The 27,745-nt window shown below is 41.3% G+C and overlaps 1 protein-coding gene across 1 annotated transcript; it reads right to left on the bottom strand.

Annotated features, from left to right (window-relative positions):
• Positions 1 to 144: 144 nt before the first annotated feature.
• Positions 145 to 18,976, bottom strand: CMAS (cytidine monophosphate N-acetylneuraminic acid synthetase). Its single transcript, XM_051638401.1, has 8 exons — positions 18,785 to 18,976; positions 15,542 to 15,684; positions 15,153 to 15,308; positions 7,990 to 8,123; positions 6,651 to 6,745; positions 5,733 to 5,904; positions 3,729 to 3,879; positions 145 to 3,014 (listed from the first exon to the last, which is right to left on the bottom strand). Exons 1-8 carry the CDS (start codon positions 18,958 to 18,960, stop codon positions 2,782 to 2,784), a joined length of 1,260 nt encoding a protein of 419 aa, XP_051494361.1. The 5' UTR covers positions 18,961 to 18,976; the 3' UTR covers positions 145 to 2,781.
• Between the last annotated feature and the right edge of the window lie 8,769 nt (positions 18,977 to 27,745).

Genomic DNA, 27,745 nt, shown 5'->3' with positions numbered 1-27,745 from the left:
ATTTAGGCATTAAATTTGTCCACCTGCATTGGATATAATCCATTTGTGTGGCACATGAACTTGGACATGTATGATTTACAGTATATAAATTCATCATAAACCACCCCATAGCCATTCTACTAAAAAAAACCCTAAAGAAAAACCTTTTATTTCAAATTTCAGGCAATTACCTCTTTTATTTTTTTTTATAATACCTTATTATAAATTATTACATAGTTTACTTTTTACAGTTCATAAAATCATGTTCAAACAGCTCATGTTACCTAAGATCTTTTATATATATATATATATACATAAGGCAATTTAAAGTAAAACCCAAGTGCTCACATGACCAAAAGATATTATTCCAAAAGTAGCCTACTATAACAAAAATGACCACTGAAATCTAGTACGAGTGAACTACACCTCTGTAATGAAAGGCAATCATGGTACCACGACACTTACTGAAACAAGAGCCACTGGCAAAAGCTACTACACTTTTGCAGCTTGTCCAGGACCTGGAATTTCGCCTTTAAGGTGACTGCTAGAGTTATCCTCACTACCTCTGCTCATCTGTGATCTCTAAATCCTTCACCACACTGAGGATCTTCCGCAAAATCAATAGGAGTGATTAAGACATCCCTTATGCTACTCTAGTTTATAATTAGGCTTTCCCTCGCCATGTGGGCAATACAAATATGAACCCTTCAGGTAGATTGTGCATCTCTCATATCCTCAAGCAGGCTTTATTTTGTAAATAGTCTCTAGAGCTCTTTTATTCTTCATATTCTTCCTGTAAGATTATACCACAGTCTTCTAAACAATAATTTGGCAAAGTAAAAACATAGATAGCTACCATTTATTTCTGCCCATTACCAACACTCATAAAAAAGTGTTTCTGTATTTATTTTTTCTACATGTAGAAATTTTGGGCAAAACCCTGTGTAGATGTGGCACATTTAACATGCAGCTGAAACATCAGAAGAGCTCTTGAGCACTCTGTCAAAAACTACTGCCAATTCATACTTCTATTATAATAGCACTTATCTTTTTGCTTTCTCTAACATAAAAGAAATGGGAATGACGTTTATCACAGTCAGCTTTTTTAAAGCCATCTATTCACAGGAAGCTGTTCTTAAAATCAAAATCAGCAAGATACTTGATGGTGACAAAGTGAAATAACTAAAAACTTGGCCAATTCTATATGACATTATCAAACCTGAATTGTTCATGCAATCTGGACTTTGGAAGCTTTACCACATAGTCTATACTAAAATAATTCTATCTGTACCAATGTCCATAGTTCGGTCCAAAATGTGGCTCTCCTGATAGCAAAGTCCATGGGGTCATCTAGTGCAGAACTCTAAAACCTCGCTGAAAATATATACTTAAATGATAACTTTAGAGCTGATTAGTACAATGAACAATCCACCTGTTAACCTTGCTACTGCAGATAGGCAGTAAAAGAACTTCAGTTTCAAATTTTGCTTTGTTTAAGAAAGTAAACATGAAGTTAATCAGCAGAGAGCAACATACCAGGATATTACACTGGGAGTATCTAGTTAGCAAAGAAACAAAATAAAATCACAAACCATTATTATTTAGCTCAGTAATAACCCGCCTGTGTGCCACAGGTACTTTTTATTTTATCATCACAACCCAAGGCAGATCTTAACTCACTGATAAATAGTAGGATTGAAAATGGATGCATACGTTCAGGTCAGTTCTAGACATTTTTACAGATACTGAGATCTTTAAATCAAGGCACAGTAAAATTGGTGGTTTTCATAAATACAAACATACATACATACACACACACCAGCTTTAAATTAACATGCTAAAAATAGTCTGAATATATATATTATATAAATCTACAATCAACAGCTACATTTTGGTTGTTTTTTGGTTTTGTTTTGCTTTTTAGCAGCAGTTACTTCACATACAAGAAACTACATTTTTTTTTTCCTTCTTTTTACTTATTAGTGATCTACTAAAGCCTTCAGAGAAAGAAAAGAAGTTTCTGCAAAGGAAATATCTCAAAGGGAATAAGAAATTTAACTCAAAGTTGGCAAGCCATTTGGGCATGTTAATTTAAGCTCTTCAATAAAACCCAATATAAACAGATTCAAAGAGAAGAGGAACAATTCCAAGTGCCATTTAATTATTTATGAGCTCAAAACGGAACACATGCTTAAGTGCTTTTCTTAACTAACACTAATATTAACTGGCTTTACAGTAACTGAGCTGTCTTTTAAAATAAAAATAAGTTTGACAGTTAATTTACACCCAATCTCTACAGCATATGCTAAAAGTCTTCCATATCAGGGACGAACACTGTAAAAAGCCAAGACACAACTACAACGTCATATTGTCATTTGATAGGGGAAATGTAAACCATATGAGCAAAACTGTCAGAATTTTTTTTTTTTAAGTTGGAATTACAAATTCTCAAGTCATGCAAAATCATTGATCCCTGAAGATATTCAGATTAGTAAAGACACACCATTCCTGTAGGACAGGTGTAATGATTAAGAGTAGATTTACAAGACACTACCTTTTGTAGTATTCCTTCCATTCCACTTGAATGGCTTTTAAAATAATCCTGATCAGGATTATCAGCATACAACCGTGAATACCAGCACTAAATCAAAGTGGGACCTTAAACTCTACTGCAATGTAAAACTTGAAAGATTAGCCATCTTTTCGGTTGCAGACTTACTGAGAGAGGAAGAGGTAAAGAAAAAAGTAGAATTGACCAACTGTCACTCTTCTTTCACTAGTTAATCTCGTCTCCTGCTGTTCTCATTTCCCTCGCACTTCCTTTCCTGCTGCATTCACTTCTTGCATTTGCTTTCTTGCAGAGTTCACTTTTTCTAACAACAGGAATATGTGTTCTGCAAACTCCCGGACAGCTCCACAGCCACCACTGCTTTTACAGATGTAGCCAGCAGCCTTCTGAGCAACAGCACAAGCATCAGCAGGCACACCACTCATGCCAGCTTTCTTCAGGCATTCCACATCAGACTCTTCATTTCCTATTGAGAAAGATGACATACAAGGCAAAACATCACAGAGCGGAAAAAATGACCAGACCTGGTATTCTTCTGTGTACATATTAGTCTATTGTAAAAAAATTGTATTCTTAACGCAATTTACATGTCAGCAGCTCAGTAGCACTTTGTACATTTGAGTCAGGTCTCAGAAAATCTTGGTGATACGTGCAAATGCTGATCACACTTTACACAATCTTCAGGCAAGAGAACGGTACTTTTTAAGGGTAGCAAAATTATTTGAGCAACTGAATAAGCACTTGCAGGACTATACACTTCAGCTGTCACTGAAATGTAATTCTGTACAGAATCATATGGCTTTTGGTTTTAAATCTGCCTATGTCTTGTTTCCATTTCAGGATATAATGTATGCAATATCCATCTGAAATTAACTAGAATCAGGTCTAAATTCTGAGCTGTACCTACGCTTGTATAAAAAGCTTTCCTAAATCTCACTATAAAACCAGCCAAGACTTCCCTTACTAAATAAGACAGTGATCCATCAATGCCTTTAATATTTAGATTGCACCCTAACAAGACTTAAAATACATACCTGCTTTCGGTGATTCTGTGCTGTGATTCACAGATCAATCTCACTAAGTTTAGTGTATTAATAAAATGTTTTGAAGTTAAGCGGCACTATGAAGTTTGTATTCGCATATACTATAAGAAATTTAACAATTAAAAAAAAGAACTGACCTAAGTAGGCAACTTCTTTCCAGCTCAAACCCATGTCTTTTTGCCAGTCCTCCAAGACTTGTAACTTATTTGTTGCACTAACTTTTGCTATACATCCAAGCTTCATGGCTGACAGTGTTTTTGAACAATCTCTTTCAGAGATGAGCCGAACCTATTCAAATAAAGCCAAGATAAAGTAAATTCTACACACACAGCAAGAAGACATGCAATTTGATTTACTAAAAAGCAGTAGTTTTGTCCACAGAAGCTCACTGAGATATCAGAAAATCACCAAATAACTGGTTTCTTCAATCAAAACTCAGACCAGAAGTGATTAGGATCCAAAGCCACAACCACACCTAAGTGAAACACCATTCTGTAGGCTGCCCTAAGGTTCACAAAAAGAAATTTACATTTGTCTTTTTAAATGGAACATGTATCATAAAAAAATACTGGATATCACAGTACAGTGGCATGCTAGCTTTCTATTGCAAAATCATCTAATTCGGCCACAGTAGGGAATAAGAGAATTCCCAAGGAAGATTTCTGCATTATTTACAGAAGTAGAATATTATTAAATATTTTCCATAACTCCTCTACCTAACAGCATAATTTTATTTACAGTAAGATTTCAGAGCATCAACAGAACACTAAACACACTGAAGAGGCACAGCAAAATAATCTCCAGAAGTTCATCCCAATTTTGAAATTTAGGAAAGGATGTACAAGGTAGCTTAAAAACTAGAAAATTAGTGAAGTAGGATTTAAAAAAAAAAAAATCAGATACAACCCCCCCAACGGTTTTCTGTCTAAGCTGTGGACAAGCTTATCTTCCTAATTGTTTTGAAATACTAACAAATACTTGGCATTAATTTTAAGTACAGAATGAAGAGGAGTGGTGCACAAATCAAGAGTGTATCAGCAATATACTCTAGAAACACAAACTGCAGTACAAAGACCAGGAGGTTTTTAATGAAAGATGCCAAGTCTCAGCAAATATGGAAATGGGCTCCCACAGGCAACAAAACAATTATTACAGGTTTGGTCCCCTTACTGCCTCATGGAAAATGAAGCTGAGGGAGTTTTGAAAAACCGTCTACTCCACTTCACTGCCCCAAGGCAGCAACAGCTGCATCAAAGTATGTCATGAATGTCATCTAACCTGTTATAAAGAAAGCCTACAATAGAGACTGCAAAAATAAACCTGGAAGTCTACTTGTGGCATAGCTACCTTTGTCTTATCTGTGCCTACCTCTATCTGCAGCAGAACTGAGTTAAGGCTCTTTGAAGACAGCCCAAATCTCTACTAAGTTTTTATCCCCCAAAAAATATTCTAGCTCTATCAAAGCCAGCAGCACGGACAGAAAACGGCCAGAAGGCTATTTTTACATAAACACAAGCAAATATTCAGATCAGCAGAATTTAGTAGCAGTGATGATAATCAATAATAATAACAACAATAATGAAAGTAGCCATGTTACAATCTGTGTTGTTTCAGTTTTTAATTTACACTTGAATTCTTACAACTTCAAAGCAAGCAAGTTATGGATAAAACAACTATGCAGACAAAAGCGTTTGAGGTTTGATTTCCCCTCTTTGAACAACCATGGGTGATCTAGGATAATCAATTAATTTGCCCGAGTAGTTCTTCCTCATCTATTGCCACGAAGTAACAACATAACCCTACTTGGTAAAGCTGACTTCTAATTAATGGGTGGCTAGCCTACACAGAACAACACAATTGCTGCCAGCAAAACACCATAAAAATTTCTTCCCACATTTTTCCAGGACAAAAAGAGAGATGTGCTATAGCTACTGTGAATGAGACTGAAAATTTCCTCAAAACACTTATTTTCCTCTGAGGGATCCAAGAAGAACGTTTACCCCAACCCTGAACCAATATATGGTTCTGCTTTATCACAAGTACTCCCAAGAAACTTCAGCATCTGTGCTGTGAGATGTTGGAATGTTTTAACGCACAGGTTACACTAGACATAAAGCCTCACACTTCAGAACAACACTTACCTGGATTCCTCTTTTCTTTAGTAGATCAATACCAACAATATCTCTATAATCATAGGATACCATTTCCTTCTGATCTTCTGTCACATAGATGCGACCATTTGTCAGGCATCCATCAACACTGCAAACCAACAGCTTCACTTCTTTTAATGGCTCTTTGCCAAAGTATCCAAAGCTAGAAAAAGAAATTATGTTTTTAGGATGGAAGTTTTTGCACACTCCAAAACCAAATATTTCAAATACAATTGTGATTTTCAGACTGAAGAATCAGTTTTGAAATTATTTTTTTCTAATGTCTTTTCTTATCATCATCACCCTCCAACTATATTCTCCCAAAGGAGAAACAGAACGATCCAAAAGACAGCTCAGTTACCTTGCCCATTAAAAAAATATCAGGATGAGATTTATTTCCTTAGTGTAAGATATTACGTTCTGCAGCATTTATTTGGGACAAAACCAAAATGGAGTAAAGAATGAAAAAGGCACAGAGAACACATTCCATTCCCACCCGTTATTTCCTACGGGAGGGCAGAATAGCTGCAAGGAAAAGGCAGCTGGCAAGATGTAATCAACTCATGCCTTCTACATGAACAATCTTAGTGATGTGCATCACTAAACATGGAGTAGACCATGGAAGCCCATGACAACTCAACTGGAAAAGCCAGAGATGATGCTAACACATTGCCATGGTATAGTGGGGCTTACACTTTTCCCCAACCTGAACCTTTAAAAAAACCTCAACAAACATACAGCAATGGTTACTCAGATTATTTCAACAGAGACAGGAAAAATGAGGGGCAGAAATAAAACTGTCCAATTATCTTTGATCTGGATTACTTATATTACACATATTAAGAATTCACATGATAATGCTTTGAAACAGTGATACCAAAGAAATACAGGGACAAAAAGTGTTTTTACCTCAATACTCTCTGCTCTGCAATAGGCCAGTCAATGTCTATATCAATATCCACACTGTGCTCTGCTCGCATTTCATAGTAGGCCATTTTACCACCCTAAATAAGACAGAACCCATCAAAGCTTTCTGCTTTGGTTAATATATATACAAAACTGCACAATTGAATAAGATGTAATGAAAGCAAAGTACCTGGTTCCACAGTGGTCACAGCAGCTCTAATATAAATGAACCATCATTAACAATGTTTTGCTTGTGACACAGAACCAAGTATCAGAAACAACTTCCTATAAGCAACGGTTAATAAGTATTTTCATTTTGTAACTAGAGAAGGCATGCAAGGTATTATGCATTATAGTTATTACATTACATAGATTTAACTAGGTCTTTTAATACAGTAAAATAGTAATACCTTTAGTATTTACTTAGTAAGAGTATGCTGCTTTTTTTTTTTTTTTTTGCTATCTACACAAAGACTTAATTTCAAGTGGACAAATATCTGCCACACCTCAGTAGTAATTAAAACTAAAAGCCCTGATCCTCAGTGTTAGTGGCCCAATCTTTATAAAATGTAGAATTCAACACAACTGTACTATCCAGATCAATGCTCAGAAGAACACATAGCAGTAGCTGGTACTGCATGGGTTCATACAAATGAGAGAGACCTAAAGCCAGGATCTCTGCATTAGTGAGGGACCTAGAAAAGAGAGAAATAAGAACATCAAGGGGCCTTTTTTCAGTTCTGCTGACAAGTAGCGGAAACGATCTGTAAGATGGAAGATTTGTCTTGCATGAGAAAACTAAAAGACTATACTTGCAGATAAAGAAAATTAAAGCTGAAGTAAGTATGTTTGTTCTGTATTACTACAGCAATACAAAAAGATCACGAAAGGGAAAAAGACTGTTGAAGTGACAGTACAAAATTGGCATAAGACAAAACTAGTCAAGAATACAAGTTTAGAGATCCTATGAGGAGCCTATGTCACTGCATGAAGGTCAGTTGCACATCCTTAGTAACACAAAAGGGAATTATAAGATAAGCACTTGCATCCTGGCCAACGGATGTGAAACTTCAGCATTGTGTTATTTCAGGCCTATAGCTACACACTGCTCAATATTATTTATATAAATTTGTCTGCTGTGGAAGATGGTTTTACTGGAACTGCCCTAGCTACAGCTAGCCCTGTTAACTTACACATAATAAGCAAATTGTCCTGAGCTCAAAGTGCTGTTACTTTATACTGACTGCATCAGAAACAGAAATACATTCTTGAATTCAGAACCCTGTATGACAAGAGTAAAAGATGTACTGTTCTAAAGACCATGAAAAACAGAAGCACTAACCTGCAAGTAGCCTTTCTCAATCAAATGTCTCTTGGCAAAATAAAATGAGCCATTTTCATATAGCTCCCCAGGCCAATCTTGTCTCCGGTATCGTTTTGCTGGATTCAGGTTTTGTGGCTCTGTCATTTTGTTTTCTGTTAACAAAGAAAAATGACAAAATAAGTTTTCCAGAATTCCTGTTCAGAGTCACTGTACTTTCTTTAAATAGCTTTCTGTTGAACAGTTCCGTCACCGACTTCTTTCATTACTGACTCTCATTGCTCAGCTTTATGAAGAACCACTCAACTGCTTGTTCCTTCTTAGTGCTGTGAATAACAAAGTAAAGGACTGCTCTGCATTTCTGGCATAAAAAAAGGAAATTATTCATTCCAACTTTAAACAAACAAACAAACAAACAAACAAACCACACAAAAAAACCCTGAGAGGTTGTCGGCTCCAAAACTGGCTTCTAAAAGGATCACAGAATTATCAAATGTTTTGGTTTGGAAGGGACCTTAAATATCATCTAGAATCTAATCCCCCTGCATTGGGCAAGGGACACCTCCCACTAGATCATGTTGCTCAGAGATCCATCCAACCTGCCCTTGAACTCTTCCAGGGCTTGAACTCTTCCAGGGATGGGACATACACAACTTCTCTCAGCAACCTATTCCAGCGCCTCAACACCCTCATGGTGAAGAATTTCCTCTAAATGTCTAAGGGCAAGGAAGGGCAAGGAGGGATTAAAAAAAGCAAATGAGAGCAAAAGGAGGGCAAAGAAGGTGCCTTCCTTACCTCTTCATGAAGAGTAAGGAAGGGCAAGGAAGGGACATGCTCTTGAGATTCAACTAAATCTGTCTGCACTTTGGCCTGAGTCAACATTAAGCTTTTTGCTTGCTTTGTCATCCACCAGAACAGCAATGCCAGTTCAGAAAAGAATAGCAATGCTGCAGAAACTCCCATGGGCAGAACTGTTATTTGACAGTACAATACCACAGAATAACTACCTCTTCACAGAGCAGTAGTATACACTATACTCCCTGAACTCTGGGAGCTAAAGTTCAGGATGTTGCTGAACAGGTACCCCAACTTCTTAAGAGCAGGAATCCATTGTTACTCTTTCCCACGGGTGCAAATTACACTGCAACCATAACCTGAGCAAAATCAAGAAAGACTTCTGAGTTCTGGGGCAACGCATGAAAAACTTTGGGACCCAAGTTATCTTGTTTTTCATTTTGTCAGCTGGAGACTTTGGGGGCAGCCAGAAACAGGCACATAGGGCATATCCACCTCCGGCTACATGAATGGTGTTGTTGCAAAGGTTTTGTTTTCTATGACAACAGGATGGTCCTTTCCAACTGTAACCTGCTAGGAAGGAAAGGTGACGGAACAGTTTATTCTTTGTGCCATCTCAAAACATGTTGAGGACAGAAGGGTTACCAGGAGTAGTCAGCATGGATTTACCACAGGAAGCCATGCTTGACCAATCTAATAGCCCTTTGTGAAGGCATTCAACACTGTCTCCCATGGCATCCTTACAACCAAACTTGAGAAGTGTGGACTGGATGATTGGGTAGTGAGATGGATTGGGAACTAGCTGAAGGACAGAGCCCAGAGAGTTGTGGTCAGTGAGGCTGAGTCCAGCTGGAAGCCTGTGAGTAGTGGTGTCCACCAGGGGTCAATACTGGGTCCAGTCCTGTTCAATATATTCATTGAAGACCTGGATGAAGGGACAGAATGTACCCTCAGCAAATTTGCTGATGATAAAAACTAGGTGGATTGGCTGACATGCCAGAAGGCTGTGCTACCATCCAGCATGACAAGCTAGAGAGCTGGGTGGGGAGAAAGCTAATGAATCACAGAATCACCGAGGCTAGAAAAGACCTTTAAGATCATCAAGTCCAGCCTATGACCTAACACCACCACATTGGCTAGACCATGACACTAAGTGCCACATCCAGCCTTTCCTTGAACACATCCAGGGATGGTGCCTCCACCACTTCCCTGGGAAGTCCATTCCAATGTCTAATCACCCTCTTCCTAATATCCAACCTAAACCTCCCCTGGAGCAGCTTCAGGCCAGGCCCTCTTGTCTTGTTCCTAGTTGCCTGGAAAAAGAGCGCAGCCCCCACCTAACTACAACCTCCCTTCAGGTAGTTGAAGAGAGTGATAAGGTCACCCCTGAGTCTCCTCTCCTCCAGGCTAAACAACCCCAGCTCCCTCAGCCTATCCCTATAAGACTTTCTAGTCCTTTCACCAGTCTTGTTGCTCTCCTCTGGACCTGCTCCAGCACCCCAATATCCTTCTTGAAGTGAGGGGCCCAGAACTGCACACAGTACTCGAGGTGAGGCCTCACCAGTGCTGTGTGTGTACAGGGAGAGAATTACATCCCTACTGCTGCTGGCCACACTATTCCTGATACAAGCCAAGATTCCATTGGCCTTCCAGGCCACCTGGGCACCCTGCTGGCTCATGTTCAACCAGTTGTCAACCAGTACTCCCAGATCCCTCTCTGCTGGGCTGCTCTTCAGCCACTCTTCCCCCAGTCTGTAGCATTTCCAGGGGTTATTGCGGCCAAAGTGCAGGACCTGCACTTGGTCTTGTTGAATTTCGTGCCATTAGCCTCGGCCCATTGACCCAGACTGCCCAGGTCCTCCTGCAGCTTCTTCCTACCCTCCGGCAGATCGACACTCTCCCCCAACTTGGTGTCACCTGTGAACTTACGGAGGATGGACTCAATGCTCACAGTTCAATAGGGCAAGTGTAGAGTTCTCCATCTGGGGAAGAACAACCCTGTGTACCAGTACAGGTTAAGGGTTGACCTGCTGGAAAGCAGCTCTGGGGAAAAAGACCTGAAAGTCATGGTGGACAACAGGCTGACCATGAATCATAGAATCATAGAACCATTCAGGTTGGAAAAGACCCTTGGGATCACCGAGTCCAACCATCATCCCTACTCTACAAAGTTCTCCCCTAAACCATATGCATCAACACCACATCCAAACGACCCTTAAACACATCCAGGGATAGTGACTCAACCACCTCCCTGGGCAGCCTATTCAGTGAAAAAAAAATTCCCAATGTCCAGTCTAAACCTACCCTGTTGCAGCTTGAAGCCATTCCCTCTTGTTCTATCACTAACTACCTGTGAGAAGAGACCAGCACCAGCCTCTCTACAATGACCTTTCAGGTAGTTGTAGAGACTGATGAGGTCTCCCCTCAGCCTCCTCTTTCTCAAAATAAACATTCCTGGCTCCTTCAAGCGTTCTTCGTAAGATTGATTCTCTAGGCCCTTCACCAGCTTTGTTGCCCTCCTCTGTACTCACTCCAGCACCTCAATATCTCTCTTGAATTGAGGTGCCCAACACTGGACACAACATTCCATGTGTGGCTTCACTAGTGCTCAGTACAGGGGGACAATCACCTCTCTACTTCTGCTGGTCACACTATTTATAATACAAGACAGGATGCCATTTGCTTTCTTGGCCACCTGGGCACACTGCTGGCTCATATTCAGCTGCTTGTCAATTAGAACCCCTAGGTCCTTTTCTCCCAGACAGCTTTCCAGCCACACTTCCCCAAGCCTTTAATGTTGCATGGGGTTGTTGTGGCCCAAGTGTAGGATCCGACACTTGGCCTTGTTGAAGCCCATACTATTAACATTAGCCCAATGATCCAATGTATCCAAGTCCCTCTGTAGAGCCTCCTCATGCAGATCAACACTCCCGCCCAGCTTGGTGTCATCTGCAAACTCACTGATAATACACTCTATGTACTTATCAAGATCATCAATAAAGATGTGAAACAGAAATGGTCTCAACACTGAGCCCTGAAGAACACCACTTGTGACTGGCCACCAGCTGGATTTGACTCCATTGACCACCACTCTTTGGGTCCAACTGTCCAGCCAGTGCCTGATCCAACAGATTGTATGCTCATCCAGGCCATGAGCAGCCAGTTTTTTTAATGAGAGTTCTATGGGGAACCGTGTCAGATGCTTTTTGGAGGTCCAGACAGACAATATCCACAGCCCTTCCCTCATCCAATAGTCAGGTCATCAGGTCATAGAAGGAGATCAGGTTTGTCAGGCAGGACCTGCCTTTCATAAACCCATGCTGACTGGGCCTGATCCCCTGGTTGTCCTCTATATGGCTTCTAATGACACTCAAGATGATCTGCTCCATGACCTTCCCTGGTACCAAGGTCAGATTGATAGGTCTATAGTTGAGTCAACAATATGCACTCACAGCCAAGAGGGCCAATGTCATCCTGGGGTGCATTAAGAAGAGTGTGGTCAGCAGGTTGAGGGAGGTTCTCCTCCCCCTCTACTCTGCCCTGGTGAGGCCTCATCTGGAGTACTCTGTGTAGTTCTGGGCTCCCCAGTTCAAGAGGGACAGGGATGTACTTGAAAGAGTCCAATGGAGAGGTATGAAAAGAAATGGAGGCTGAGGGGGGATCTCACTAATGTTTGTAAGTATCTAAAGGGTGGGTGTCAGGAGGATGGGACAAGACTCTTCTCAGTGGTGTCTAGTGACAGAACAAGGGGTAACAGTAACAAACTGGTACACAGGAAATTTAACCTGAATACAAGAAAATACTTCTTTAGTCTGAGGGTATCAGAGCACTGGAACAGGCTGCCTAGGGAGGTCCCTGGAGACATTCAAAACCCGCCTGGATGTGTTCCTGTGTAATCTGCTCTAGGTGACCCTGCTCTAGCAGGGGGGTTGGACTAGATGATCTCCAGAGGTCCCTTCCAACCCCAACCATTCTGTGATTCTGTGACACAGTGAAGCTGCAACAACTTTTTTTCTAGGACATTTTGCCTGGTCTGATCAGAAAAAAAAACAACAACAAAACAAAACAACAAAAAAACAACACACTCACACAAAAGAAATGCAAAGACCTCAACATTATGGTGGGAACTAGCATCACCAGTAATCACTCAGGACTACAAGAACAACAGAATATGACGATTTCCAAACAGTGGTCTTACAGAAGCAGACCAGGAATCTACATATTGCAGTACTGTATTACTGACTGTGGCCAGTAGAGGAAATTTGGAGATCAAAAGCTAATAACCTACATACAGCTACCTACACCTAAAACCTGGAGTGCCCTGAATGACAGGTAAGAGAACCAATTTGAAAGGTGAAAACAGAGCCAACGAGAAGAATTTGTGCCTGTGAAAACATCATGCACTCCCCCAAAATACTTTATATTTAAGGATACCCATTATAGTAAATTTTATAAGTGATTTGTGTCCAGAAATGAACAAACAAGAGTCTTTGAATAAACATGACCCCATAAGATCCCAGACTGCTATCAGCAGTAGTGCATGCAGCAGAAACTAGACCAGGGAATAGAGACTTCTGTCCTTACACCACCCACACTGACATGCACAAAGTAGATAAATTCACCAAGTCTCATGATCTAGTAACCATGAAAAAGCTAGAGGGCATTCTCAGACATCCAAAACATCCTGAGGCTTTAGCATATATATACACACCTGGTATTTCATAAATACACTAGAGCTTTGTGCTCAATTAAGTAAACACTTCCAGTCAGAGAGAGACACCTTTCTGTTTCAGGGTACATTAGTATTAAACCTTGATGCAGAGGAAACAACAGAAATACACAGGAAAACATATAAAATTCTTTTAACATAATCAGTACTTTAAATCCATCTGAAAAAAAAATAAAAGGAGTAGAAAACTAAACTGTATAATGCTGAGAATCAGCCACCTGAAACACCACACTTCAGAAGGGTCATTTACTTTTACCTTTAAGATGCTAATGCTTGCTCAATGTGTTCCTTATTCTCCTCCCATATACTCCTTTTAGAGAGATAAAGAATCATTTTATCTCTCACCACATTAAAACACTTCAGATGTAATTTTATACTAAAGAATTTTTTGCTCTTTAGGTAGGCCTTGAGGCATTTTTAATTTAGTAGTCTACCTATAAAGACGAGGTGGCACACAATCACTTCAGAAAGCTACATGGTACATCCAAATGAGATTTAATTTTTTCCAGATGTCCATTCAAGTACCTCAGGATATGAAGAACCAACTTTCACTTGGTTGCCTAAAGTGCAATCCACAGAACACTAAACTACCACCCATGACTTTGATATTCCTCTTATACTTTACAAACTGTGTTACAGTATTTCTTCTCTTATGAGGAAAACCAGGAATGGTCAAGTCAACTGCTTATTCTAAGCAAATGCCTATGTTTTTTTAAATCTTATCTCTAACATTAAGCCTTACTTATGTTGCATGCTCTTTTACAGCATGATGTTTTTAAATTCATATAAAATGCTTCAGACAAGTTGGGTGTTTTTTTTTAATCTCAAAAGAATAACTGTAATGTCTGAGTAACACATTCTTTTTAAAAAAAACATAAATGTGGCAGTATCTGCACTAAGCACTTTGAGAAAAAGAAGCAAACACTTCTGTTTTAATCACAAAGTCAAGATAGATAATGTGTACAATAGTTCTTTGTACAAGGACAGAAGGTACTTCTACAGCTACAACAAGGTACAACCTCTATTTTTAAGTAAAGAGTTAAGTTTTTAGCAATCTTGGCAACTGTAGCTCAGAGGCATATTTTCTTGGGGAAAATATTCTTCTGTATGAGCTAATTAACATGAGATCAGCCTTCATGACTAAAAGGAAGCTTGCAATTTGAAACAAACTGCAGGCAAACTAGCAGGCTGAAACAAACCCTCAATCTCCAGGCTGAGAGGTTGCCTTCTCATCTTCACTAAGACTCTACTGCACATTATTTGGCACATGTTAGCTACTGTATAGGAAAAAGAAACACTTTCCTACTTAAGACAGGACCTCACTGTCATGTCTACATATGCATAAATACCCACCAAGAATATGTTAACATGTTAAGCCTTGGGGAGCTATATTTTGAGCCTAGACAAGCCAATAACATTTCAATTTTCAATACCTTATCACTTGTACAAAACAATGACAGAAAGATTGAGTGAAGATCAGCAATATCAAAGCAGCACTACTTCTACTTAAAAGGGATTTCTAAGCCATCTCTGATTTCTCCAAGAACTCAGCCACTGCCTCTGATACCACTTCCTAATGTAAATACCGTGGCTATGAAAATAAACCATTTGAAAAAATGTTGAGTAAGTGTAACTGTAATCAGAAATAGTTAAGTATTACCTCCTTTTTTTACCTCGCTCCATCTAAATTGATGCCGTCTCACAACAGAGAAGACAGAATCAAACCCCTCCTTCTGGATCAGATCTGCCACTTTTATAAGATCACTGGGATGTAAACAGGGAGATGTTGCTTGAATATTTCCTACAATATCAACCTCTAAAGAAAAACAGACAAATAGTTATGAAACCATGAATATTTTTAATACATTCAACTGCAAAGCATGGTATAAGCAGATACCACAGAAAAGGAGAATCCTTCTAGCTTCCATTTACTAAAAGCTTTACTTCTTTTTTCCACATAATAAGTGGTTCTACTTATATTTCTAAACAGTAAGTGCATCCCTTTGGGGCTACAGCATAAAAGATCAGTGTATTTCATTACAGATTTACCATGATGATGATTAAGAAACTCTCTGATAGCTTCTAGAGAAGTTGAGGAGTCTTGAGATACTTCAGGGCTTCTGCGATGAACTTGAGCGCCAAATTGCTTTGCAACCTTCTCAATTTCATCATGGTCTGTAGAAACCCATATACTGTTGGCAGACAGTGACAGAAATCAATATAAAGAATAAAACCCAGCACTGTTGACTTGCCTGCCATAATCTAATCTAAACAATTCCTTACGCATATGCTACACCTTGCAATGAAAGGAACCAGTTCTTACATTTACATTAGAAAAACTATCCCTGTCAGTCCAACAAGAACTTTCAGCAATAGGGATAAAACATACACACTCACTAGATTTCTCATCTCAGGCCTGGGTTGCATTTCAATTTAACACTACAGGGTGCTTGATCTACCAGTGTACAGGAAGCTGAAGCAACATAAAATTGAGGAGAATTACCAAAAAACCCAGCATCAACACATCAAAATTTGTTAGGCAAGCTAGCAGATCACTGAATTGTGAATAGTCTGAATGAGGCATTCAAAATAATTTAAGAGTTCAGAAACAAGTCTGACAGTAAGTACAACTGCCACACAGTTAGCACATTATCTCATTCTGCAAGTGTTTCAAAATGTGTTAATTAGGCTCCATGCAATCCCAGAGAAAAAACTATTCAAGTTAAAATCACATATATTTTTGCTCAGAAAACATTCAATACTGGTAAAGCAAGATTGTGATTGTTCAGGGATAATAAACATTTGCAAAAGGAAGGACTAAGTCTGAGTATTATGTGATGACAAACGCTGGCTGGGCACTGTGAAGCTACTGCTGCCATCATTTTGACAAAAAAGCATGTGAGCTATAAAAATAAAAAATTATGAAAAATAACACTTCTCTCAGCAAGACTCCAGCATTCTCCATGCACTATACATAGCAAATGGTGCTTTAGTTTAGTTTTTCCATCCAAAGGCAAAATGGGATCATCAGAATAAAAATATGTATGATAGCAATAGCAACATCAAGTCACACCCTTATGAACAAATGCAGAAGGGATGTTTTCCACGAACTGCTTCAGGGTGGTTAGTATACATACCTGTTAAATACACACTCCTCATTCAACCAACAAAGTTTTGTTGTGTAACATGCATTCTGTCAGCACAGTTGTTTCAAAGGGGACTAGAAAACCTAGCACACTTCCATCTAATGCACCTGTTATGCCGCAAAGTTAAGCTATATAAACCTACCTGGCTTCCTGTTGAGCAACTTCAGATGCCAAACAGAAAAATGAGGAAGTCACTCAAACCACCATAACCACCACAGGTCATTAAGCAATAGGGATTCACATGCATTAAATTATTAGTAGTAGTCTAGGCCAGAAACATTTTTGACTGCTTCTTTATAAAAATAAAACCAAATGAGTGATGCTTCCTCTACTCTTCACACAGTAAAAAAAGATTTTCCAGAATAGATAATAGTACAGAAGCTGTGAGATACAGAATACTCATGTGTGTTTCCAGCTCTCAATCTAGCTGGGCTCCATTTCCATTTCACTACATTAAGTCCCTGCTCTGATCATGCACTGGTTTTAATTCATTTTATCAGTATGTGTGTAGAAAATTCACAGTTTTACTCTGGCAGAGAAAGAAATTTGTAATGCCCATATTCTTAACACTAACAACATACTTGTTTCTATCTAGCTTTAATTATTGCTACCAAAGTCTCTTTGTGCACTTTGCCACAAGCTGAGCTTCTGTGTCACATGGGCACACATGATTATTTCCTTCCATTCAGTGTTTATGAGACTGCTTCTGATGTATTGTGTCCAGCTATGGGCTGCCCAATACAACTAAGAAAAACGGAAGCAAGCCCATTACAGAGCCAGCACCATGGCTGGGGCCTGGAAGCACATGCAAGCCGTAAGTATGAAAGAGCAGTCTTGGTTGAGTCTCACAAAGAGAAGTGGGTGACTCCATTGCCATCTGCAAGTACCTGGTGGGCACGTAGAAAGAAACTGGAGGAACTGTTCCTAGATGAGCGCAGTAAGAGGACACAGACAGGTAACAGAACTGCCAGTTAGATAATGCCAAACAATTCTTCACTATGAGGGTTATCAATCCCTGGAACTGGTGCCCAGAAGAATTGTGGGGTCTCCATTCTTGGAGATACTCAAGCTCTGCAGCATGTGGTCCTAAGCAACTCTAACCAGCCCAGCTTTGTGCAGCAGGTGGGGCCTAATGACCACCAACCAAAGTTATACTATGATTTGGTGATGCACGGGCGATTACCTACAGCCAAAGTTTCATTTAATGCAGCAAGTAAAAGCGTTAATGCTTACTGACAAACGCTGTCAACCAGTGGCTCCCCAACCATGAATCACAACAATTGTGAACTACTTTACTGTAAAACTTCGTTTTCCTCAGAGCTGTCCCTCACCAGAACGGGACAGCAAAGCTCAGGGTGAGGTACAGCTTGCTTGTCCTGTGCCACACCTTGCCCTGCCCTGCCGGATCCTAAACCAGGTGCCACGTTAACAGCACATTCTTTGTCTTCAGTGAGGATCCCCTACTACACACCTGTGTCATTAACAAACCCAAAGGAGCAGCTTCAAGAAGGCTAAAGACACCCAAGGGCGTGACCGGCTATAATCATAGAATAGTTTGGGTTGGAAGGGACCTGAAAGATCATCGAGTTCCAACCCCCCAACCTCCCACGAGACCAGGTTGCTCAAAGCCTTATCCAACGGGCCCTTGAACCCTTCCAGGGATAGGGCATCCACCACCTCCTTGGGCAACCTATTTCAGCATCTCACCACGCTCACATTAAAAATTTTCCCCATGTCTAACCTACATCTCACCTCTTCCAGCTTAAAGCCATTACCCTTGTCCTACCGCTACGTCCCCTTGTATAAAGCCCCTCCCCAGCCTTCCTGTGGGGCCCCCTCAGGGGCTATAAGGTGTCCGCAGTGCCTTGTCTTCTCCAGGCTCAACAACCCCAACCCCGCCAGCAGCGCTCCAGCCGGGATCCAGGCGCCTGTCAGGGAGAAGCCAGCTGGGAAGGGAGGGCTGCCCAGGGAGCCTGCTGCGGCCAGGGCCCCTTCCCCTCACCCCCTCCCCGCGCCGGGGCCCCTGCACACCCTTCCTCCCGGCCTGAGACCACCCCCTCCTGCCCCCGCCGCCCCCGGCCCACCCCCGCGGTGCAGGAGGGGGGGGCAGGACGGGGGGCAGCGGGGCAGGAAGGGGCATGCGGACCTGTGGAAGACGCCGGCGTCGCTGGCGGCGCGCAGGACCCAGCCGATCAGCGGCACCCCGGCCAGCAGCTTGATGTTCTTCAGCGGGATCCCCTTGCTGCCGCCGCGGGCCAGCACCAGCGCGGCCAGGTGGGCGCCCGAGCCCCCCGCGCCCGAGTCTCCCGTGCCCGCCTCCATGTCGCGCCCCCCGGGGCCCGGCTGCCGCCTCCTTCCCCTCCGGCCGCAGCGGGGTGCTGGGAAGTGTAGTCCTGCCCTGCCCGGCCGCGCCTGCGTGCGGGGAGCGGGCGGAGCCCCTGGGAGGGCGGCGAGGGAGGGAGCTGGCGTGGCCAAGGGCGGGGGTTGGGGCTGGGTGTCGCGGTCTGGGTGTAGCAGTTTGGGTGTCGCGGTCTGGGTGTAGCGGTGTGCGGCGGGTGCTGCTTTTGGGGCGCGGGACGAGGCGCCCTTCTGCCTGCCAGTGGAGGGTGCCCCTTTTTTTGGCGCGGGGTGCGGGAGGGCTGGGGATGCTCCGGTGTTTCCCGCAGGTCAGGAGGAGGTTCTCTAGAGCCTTGCGGTACGGATGTGGCCGGGTGTTTCAAGACTTCATGCACGTAAAAAAAATAAGTAAATAATAATAATAATACAAAAAGAGTCAGAGGCTTCCCTGCCTGTCCCGCGACGTGGCTTCGCGGTGCCCAGCTCCGGTAGCGGGAGCCCTGGCAGCCGGGAGCTGAGCACGCACGGCAGCCCGCGCCCGGAGGGCCCCGCAAGCCCCGGGCGAGCGGCTTTCCCGCCTTCCCCAGCACCGTCAATCCCGGGACTTCAGGGGTTCCTCTGGTGCCGTGCCCTTCCCGCGGGAGGGCTCCCGGCAGGGGGCAGAGCGGTCCCACCGCAGCCTGCTGGGCGGGGAGCGGGGAAGCCTTCCGGCACTTCCCTGGTGCCCCGCTCCTAAAGGGTACGTTAAAGCATAAAAACACCCGGTGTCAAGTCCAGCTGGTAAGTTGGATGGTAAGTTAAGTCCGCGTTACCTGTAGAAACTGGATGAATAAAGTAACGCGTTGCCAATAGAAGGCGGCAAAGGAATGTGTTCTTTAATGTCATTTGGAAAATGAAAGTAGAGGCCGTTGAACAGCATTATAGAGTCACTCCAGGAGGCGTGGGATCTCCGTCCGTAATTGGAACGCATCACATGCAGTTCACCGAAGTCGACCTCAGATCATGTAAGAGGTGCTGCAGAGCAGAAGGACCCCTTCTACCACGACCAAAGGAAACACTCCCAGTTCTACTCAGCCACAGGGAGGCATTTAAGAACAACAATCATCGAAGGTTCTGCTTTTTAAAGTGGACATCCACTGAAAGAAATGTAGCAGAGATGGACAGCTTACTTTTCTACTACACAGACCAAATACTATATTTTCTGCAGACCGCTTTCCATGCACTTAATTTCAATATTTTTTTTCTCTAACTTTAGAGTTTCAAGCCTTTGTCACATCTACGTTGCTACCTGTTTGGCACTACACTTCCTGGCAGAGGTTACTGTGCCCGTAGCAGTTCATCACAACACGTGCCTGAACAAGATGGCCCTCACGGCGAAGTCTGGTGGCGTTGCTGAGAGCTGCCAACTCCACTGTACAGGCAGGAATCTCCTGGAGAGTCTGGAGAAAAGTGCTGTAGTGCTAACTTCGTCATCTGGCACAACTGGTTTGCTAGACCCTACCTGTCAAACTTAGACAGCTGTAACAAGGAGGAATATCAAATGCCTGCTGAACTTCTGAACAAACACAACAGCTACAGGCTGCACAAAGGTCCCTTTAGTTGAGAAGAAAGATACAAGTCCTTTTGAGGTCAGTTTTATGGACTGATTAAATCATATGATTTTGTGCAGTTCTCTCAGAAATTCCTTTGAAGTAGCCAGCAATGGCAGCTGTATAGCATGTTACAAGTAAAATGCACAAGGCTTTAACAACTGAAGAATGAGAAATTGTATGCTGTGTGAAATTTCTTTCAGAGACAATATAAAAAACACCTACCTGTTGAATAGCAATGGGTTAAAAGCATATGTATTTTGTTTCATCTTATGGTGAAAATTGGGTGATTTATCAATAGCAATTGTTTCAGCTACATAATTCAGTTCAGTGCTTTCTCATAGGCCAGGAACATCCCAGGCAGGGAGCTAAATCTGGATTCAACTTACAGTGAAGAGACATATTAGAAGACCTGGCATACATAGTAGATCTTCTATATGGTGCTCATCTAGTAAGAACTTTTTTACAGGGTGTGTTTTTAAGTCTGTGCATAACTGAAACCTGTTTGTTTATTTTTTCTCTTCACATCATAAGCGCATCTTTCACTCATAGGGCTGGAATGGTTCATAGGCACGTAGCTCACATGGTCTGAAAGACTATTAGTAATGTTCACTGTCCAGGCAGTGTAGAGATTTGTTTAATAGCTTTTCCTAATCTTTTGTGAATCTTCTTTTCTGCAACAGAGGTCCCTTAAATCCTGTTTTATCCCAAACAGTTCTAGAGAACAGATTATCTCCTATCTTTCTTCAGCAGGTATATGCATATTTGAAAACAAGCACCATCTCAACTCTTTTCCTTTTAGAATCATGCCCATTAGTTCAGCCTTCTTCCTTGTTCAAATCATTCCAACTTCTGATCATCGCTGTTACTCTCCTCTAAACTGCTTGTAATGTAGTACTCAAAATTAAACAGAATATTGCAAGTAAGCAAAGCAGAAGGCTTACTGCTTCACATACCTTGAAGGTTGTACTCATCTTAGTACATCTCTATATAATCTATCTTTTCTTGCACAATATTGACATAATTCAGCCAGTGGTTCACTATGACCTAAGATTTGTTTCTGCAAGGGCTGTTACTTAGCCAGGTACTTCCAGCTTCTGTCTTTGCATCTGGCCGTATCTGCCCAAACGAAGTATCGTGTTTATTCCTACAGGAACCAGATCTGCCCTACCTTAAAATATTTTCATGTAAACCAAATTCCTCTCATTTATTTATGTGAAACTATGTGAGACATTGTCAAGAGTTTTACTAAGCTTAAGATAGATGGTATCTACTTCATCTTCCTCTAGCCACAGGCCTGGTTTTTTATACTGAAATTATACTGATTTGACTTGTTCTAGTTAAGCTATTATTGACAGTTAAGTTATTATTGCTTTGATTTCTTTTATGTGCCAAAACTTGTTTGTTATTTATCCTATAATTTTTTCCCCAGAATCAAGTGTTTGACTAATAGTTCAGATGTATCTGCATCAATATTTTAGTTCAGATCATGATTGGGTTTCTGAACTGAGTCTCAAAGCATGTGAACTGTTCCTGTATCACACTACTTGCTAAAGCAGACGTAGCAGACAGTTACCAGGCTCTTCCTTTCCCTCCATTTTTAATGTAGGGGACATTTTATGCTTTCTAGTCTCTGTAACTCTACCTGGTTCTGAGATTTTATCAGCCAGCTATTTAAGCACCTAAGAATTAAACTGAGCCCTGAGCTAGACTGGGTACATATTACTCACCTAAATACATTCTGACTCATTTCTTCCCTGTTTGTACTGACATCTTGCTGCTGAGGGGACTGTGTGGGTAACAGCACTCAGTGAGATAAGAATATTTGCTATTCTAATAATAGAGTAGTGGAGAACAAAACAAAGAATATAATGCTTTCTGCTTCTTTTGCACATGTGCCCTGTTTTATGTAATCATGAAGTGGCCTGCAGACACGGGTTTCCCAGCGTGGAGGAAAAGGTTTCCACTCTCTCATCACAGCTAACTGGTGCAACACACATTCCCACATCATATAATGTGGTCAAGGTCTTGTGACCATACAGCCTCCCTGCCCCTAGCCCTATCATGCCCAACTGTCTCTGAACACGTAGAGCCAAATTGGTTCACTTCAAGGAAATACTGGTGTACTAGTAAAAGCAGTGGGAATAAATCTATTAAAAAAAAAACCCAAACATGTTCCATGCCATATTATTCCACTGGGGATAATGCAATCTGTGAATTTCCTTTCTGGCCACCATTCACTTGCTCTAAATACTACATGGTACTTTCTCAAGAAAGAAGTCCATTCATTCAAGTCTGCATGTAAGATCAAATGGACAAAACTGAGGACATTCAGTAGGTCTGTGCTGAAGCCTTACTGGGATCACTGTCCAAAGGTTATAATCTGCTAACAGAGAGCATATTGTGAAACTTAGACTATTAGGGAAATATTTTGTTATGCAATGTGTGTTATTAATGTGTATCAGGCATGGCTGAACAGGAAGCTTCACTAGTAAGACAGCTGGGGTCTGCTTTCAAACTAACACCCTCTGAATTGCCAGTCTTGAGACCTACCCTGGTCTTTCTCCTTCTGAATTGCCAGTCTGAAGATCTGCTCTGCCCTTTCTGACTTTCACACTGGTCTCAACAGCCTTTGTAGGCTTTAAAGCAGGAAAAGTAAATACTAGTGATTCTCTGAAGCTCACCCACAAGCTTCACGAGCAGAGCCTTGTGGTGTGTTGGACAAAGCCAAGTGCCTTAAAAAACAATGGTGAAACTGCTGTTGACCTAGCTGGAGCCAGGATTTAATTTTGTGTGCATGGAGTCCAATTCAGTTTACATCAGTAATGCTCCATAAGTAATGGTGCAGGTGGGTCCAGTTGCAGGGTCTTTTTCTAGGGTATATCTAACATAATGAATGCTACAGAAACAGGTAAGAAAGAATCAAAGGAAGCATGCAGTGGAAACCTCAAAAGGAAAGTTCAGATCCTCAGGAAAGCTCAGATCCCCCGATCTCCTTTCCTGCCCCTGAACCATGGATAGCTCCAGTGAAATCCATGGAGTTACACCAGAGGCAAACCAGTGTAAAGGAAATGAGGAACGGGCCTGTTAGTCTAGCAAATCACCCATTCATGTTACTGGAAGCATCATGCAAATCTTGAGCTAATGTAGTCTGTTCATACATGAGAGTTAGGTGAATAAAGGTTAACATATGTTTATAAAAAAGGCCAAGGAAGCATTCAAGGGTCTGAGGTTTCTTAAAAGCAGACAGGAAAGAATATGATTACTTAGAGCGTACACTTGACCTGGTGTATTACTTGGACTTTCTGTAGAAATTAAATGGGGCAAACTACTACTCTGCAGTGTACTGAAATGCACTGTGTTTAATTCAATACCTGCTGGATGGATTGTGTTACCTTTGGCAATCTCATGTACACAGAAGAAATCGGAGAGAACTGAAATATGTCTAAGAGTAATTTCAAACTGCTGAAGCAAAGTCTTTATTATTATTACCAAGGCTATTACAGTATTTGACAAATGGTGTTGACGTTACCTGTCTGCCTGTAAAATAATTATTAATTCTTGTAATAACAACACTGATTTATATTTAAATTTTACCATAAAATAATCCAAACAGCATTGCAAATCAAGTCAATGTTGCAGATGTTTACACTTATACCTCATTTTTGATACCATGGCTTAGATTCACCCTACCTAAATCCAGGCATCTAGATGAGGCAATAAACTGGAAGCCTGAGTTAGGTTCTTCATACAGCCAAAGCATATAGTTCAAGTACCCTTCAGAAGGTACCTTTAGAGAACAGTTGAAGGCACCTAAACTTTGAATTGCCCTCAGAGAGGGTACAGCAGCAGCTTTCCCCAGCTGGAAAATGAGTCTAAGCAGTTCTAGTTATCCCACAATACTACACTTTTTCAGGTGCCAGGTTAGTGTGTCCCGATTATATGGACAAGCTTAAGCTTTTAGTCAGATGTGCAAGCAGAAAGACATTCAGACTTGCAAAGACCTTTGTGTACCTTGATTGCTGTTTGTTAAATTTTCTCCTGTAGTGTTGCTTAGTTGTGATCCTCCTTAAAGCTTCCTTGAGAGTTCCGTTCTACATTAAGGCAGTTTTTCTTCCTGTAGTTGGTGCATTTTCACTCTTTTTCTTCCAACTTGTATATCTTTTTACAGTGTCAGGACATTTAATGGTTCAGTGTTTTGCAATTTGTTTTGACTAACACTCTGTCACACTCATGACCAGGTGATTTTTTTCTAGCTTATTGTTCTTACATCTTCCCTCCTAGCCTATGAGAGGCTAGCTGAACCCCCAAAACAGAGAAAGTTGTTGCCAGCTAGCAAAGCAAAAGATCAGAAATTTTTTCTGGTTTTCCTTCTTAGGCTGAAGCTGTGAAGAGATGTTGAGGGAAGTGGAGCTCCTGAATCAAAAGAAGGAGAAACTGAGAGGGGACATGCTAGTAATTGTAGTCACAGGATATTAGAAACAGTAATTTGAGGGGCAATTACTCCTGCATTGCTTAGGGAGGATGTAACATCTCCCTCTTTGGCAGCTGACACTGACACAGTGTTAGGATTTGTTCTAGGTACCACTGGGTGACCTAAGCATGCTCTTTAAGTCCCTTCCATCTCCCTTTCTTGTAATTTCATTAAAATTATGATTTTCAAGGAAGACAATCTAACAATGAAAGCAGAGAGAGAAGAACCCCAAACCCACAAGTCTCACAGGTCTCAGAGAATATTTGAATAGAGAGGAGTTAAAAGTGGTGAAGGAATCAAGAGAGGTGAAGGGACATGGAATTTTATTTTTTTTTTTTTAAAAAAAGGGAAGTTCATAATAACAAAACCTTGTGCTAGCTCTAGGAGAAAGATCACTTTTTATCTATTTACAAAATCACTGTGTAAGTTGATTTTATGCACTAACAGTGCCTCAAATATTTAATTCACAGTCCCAATCACAGTTAAAAGCACCTACATGTGTCTCTCTGGCAAGGACCACTTCTGTGCAACACAGATAGCAAAGGACACTCTCTGTCACGTGTTCATCGTTGCTCTGGAGTTCTTGATTGACAACAATGAACCTCTTTTTTTGACAGATCTTTGATTCTCTTTAGGAATCAATGTTTATTATGGGGCAGTCCTTTCTTTCAGGCTGTTGCTTACTTCAGCCTTCATAAATCTTAGGGATATTTGCTGGGTTTGCCCATTTTTTCTTGCTTGTTTGAAATGAATGTCTGTTTTTCCAACAGGCCAAGGGGTAAAGAAATGCTCTATGTCATATACTGCAGTCTTGTTGCCATCTTCCTGTTGTGAGGAGGCAGCTGACAAGCCAGCTTGTGGGTCTTGTGGGCTTGAGTTGAAGGCCTTTGGGGCTTGACCTAAACATTACATGACTCAATTTTATTGCTGAGAACAATGTTCTGGGAAGTGTCAAGGGAATGGTGTTCTTCACTATCGGTACAGGCTATTCTTTCACCCCTTGTTCAGCAGTCTGATGCTTTCACACACATATGTTTCCATTCACATTGTGTTCATAACACTCTTTGTATTTTTTTGTTTTGTTACAAATGTCTACAACTTTAGCAGCCAGCTCAGTCATTTTATCTCAACACTGCGTCATTAAACAGTTTATCTGCCCGAGTCCCTAAACATCCTCAATGTGCTGCTGCTGTTTGCCCACAATATATGTCAAAACTATTTATGAAATGTGTGTTTATTTTACACATTAACAAATTCTTTCACTTGAAGCACAAGAATGCGTATATCCTTTTTGCCTGACACTGAACATCCCTGACTGCTGCTAATGGTTTTGGTCTGCCAAGTGTGAGGCTTTGCATCTTGTGAAGTAGAAGAGAAATCCAGTTGCTTTATTTGTACCTAGTCTAAAGCAATTTATACCTTCCTCTAGCTAAAGCAGTGGATTGAATTATAGATTCATACAGATCATACTCTACTATGTCTTCTGAAACCGCTGCTGTAACATACTCTGGTATAACCCTCTAGCTCAGAATTAGCAACCCAAAGTAGTATTTGCATGCCATTTTGCCAGCTGGTGGGAGCAGAGCTGTCTAGTGCCATTATCGTAGCAGCATTAAAAACACGTGATATGGAAGAAGGTAATAATCAGCTGAGAAAATCATCATCAGAGGTACAAGAAGAACGCTGCATAAATTACCTTCCTTACTCTAACAATGATGTCAAAATGCATCCACGGAGAACTCTGAAATCACCAGCTGTTTTTACTGTAAACAGAATTCCAGACAGTTATCTATTATTATTGCACATACAATAGCTTCTGCAGATGCCATTATGCTATGGGGGAGGTACTCTTTATGAGGGCATGTAGTAATAGGACAATGTAATGGTTTTAAACTGGAAGAGAGTAGATTTAGGTTGGACATTAGGAAGAAATTCTTTAGTGTGAGGATGGTGAGACACTGGTGCAGGCTGTCCAGAGAAGTTGTGGCTGCCTCATTTCTGAAAGTGTTCAAGGCCAGATTGGATGGGGCTTTGAGCAACCTGGTCTAGTGGGAGGTGTCCCTGCCCTTGCAGGGGGGTTGGAACTAGATGATCTTTAAGGTCTCTTCCAACCCAAACCATTCTATGGTCTTCTGCTTGCAGTTTCTAATTACTGTATTTTTTACTTCTTTCACAGTTACGTTGAATTTGGAATTCTATTCCTCAGAGAGCAAGACTTACAGGTATAAAGCAATGGTAGTTTCCCTTTAAGTGAAATTAATTCCTTGTGCCTGCATGTTGCTCATCTTCCTTTCAGTGTAAACATGCTCCCTCTGTCTAGGCCTCAAGCTGGATGGGAAACAAGTACAGTAAAGGGTTGTTATTTGGACCAGTTCCTATTTACAATCTCATTGCTGGCTGATGACCCACAGAGCAAGCCCTAGATAGAAAGCACATGCACAGCCTGGACATAATTTTGTAAGGTCAGATAAATAGTCCACTTAATAATTTCTCTATTAGCATGTGAATCTCAGAAGACTGTACAAAAGATCAGGCAGAGATCAAGGTCTCTTGATACTACCTTTTAATTCATGCTATTAGGAAATCTACTCCCCACTCACCATTGCTTGCACAACAGCCAGTAGAGTCAGAAAGTTCTTGTTGCTCTTGTGTCTCCATGTTTAGCTCACTGGCTTCTCAGACCCGGAGATAGTTTGTGTCACATTTC

This window comes from Apus apus, chromosome 1 (assembly GCF_020740795.1).
Source record: "Apus apus isolate bApuApu2 chromosome 1, bApuApu2.pri.cur, whole genome shotgun sequence".
NCBI lineage: Eukaryota > Metazoa > Chordata > Aves > Apodiformes > Apodidae > Apus > Apus apus.
This window is presented reverse-complemented; position numbering and strand designations above follow the sequence as displayed.

Coding starts and splice junctions, on each gene's coding strand:
- CMAS (XM_051638401.1), bottom strand. CDS start 18,960: ATGGAGGCGGGCACGGGAGACTCGGGCGCGGGGGGCTCGGGCGCCCAC. Junction 8,124..15,152: donor GAGCGAGGTAAAAAAAGGAG/GTAATACTTAAC, acceptor CTTTGTTAACAG/AAAACAAAATGACAGAGCCA. Junction 3,880..5,732: donor TAAAGAAAAGAGGAATCCAG/GTAAGTGTTGTT, acceptor TTATTTGAATAG/GTTCGGCTCATCTCTGAAAG.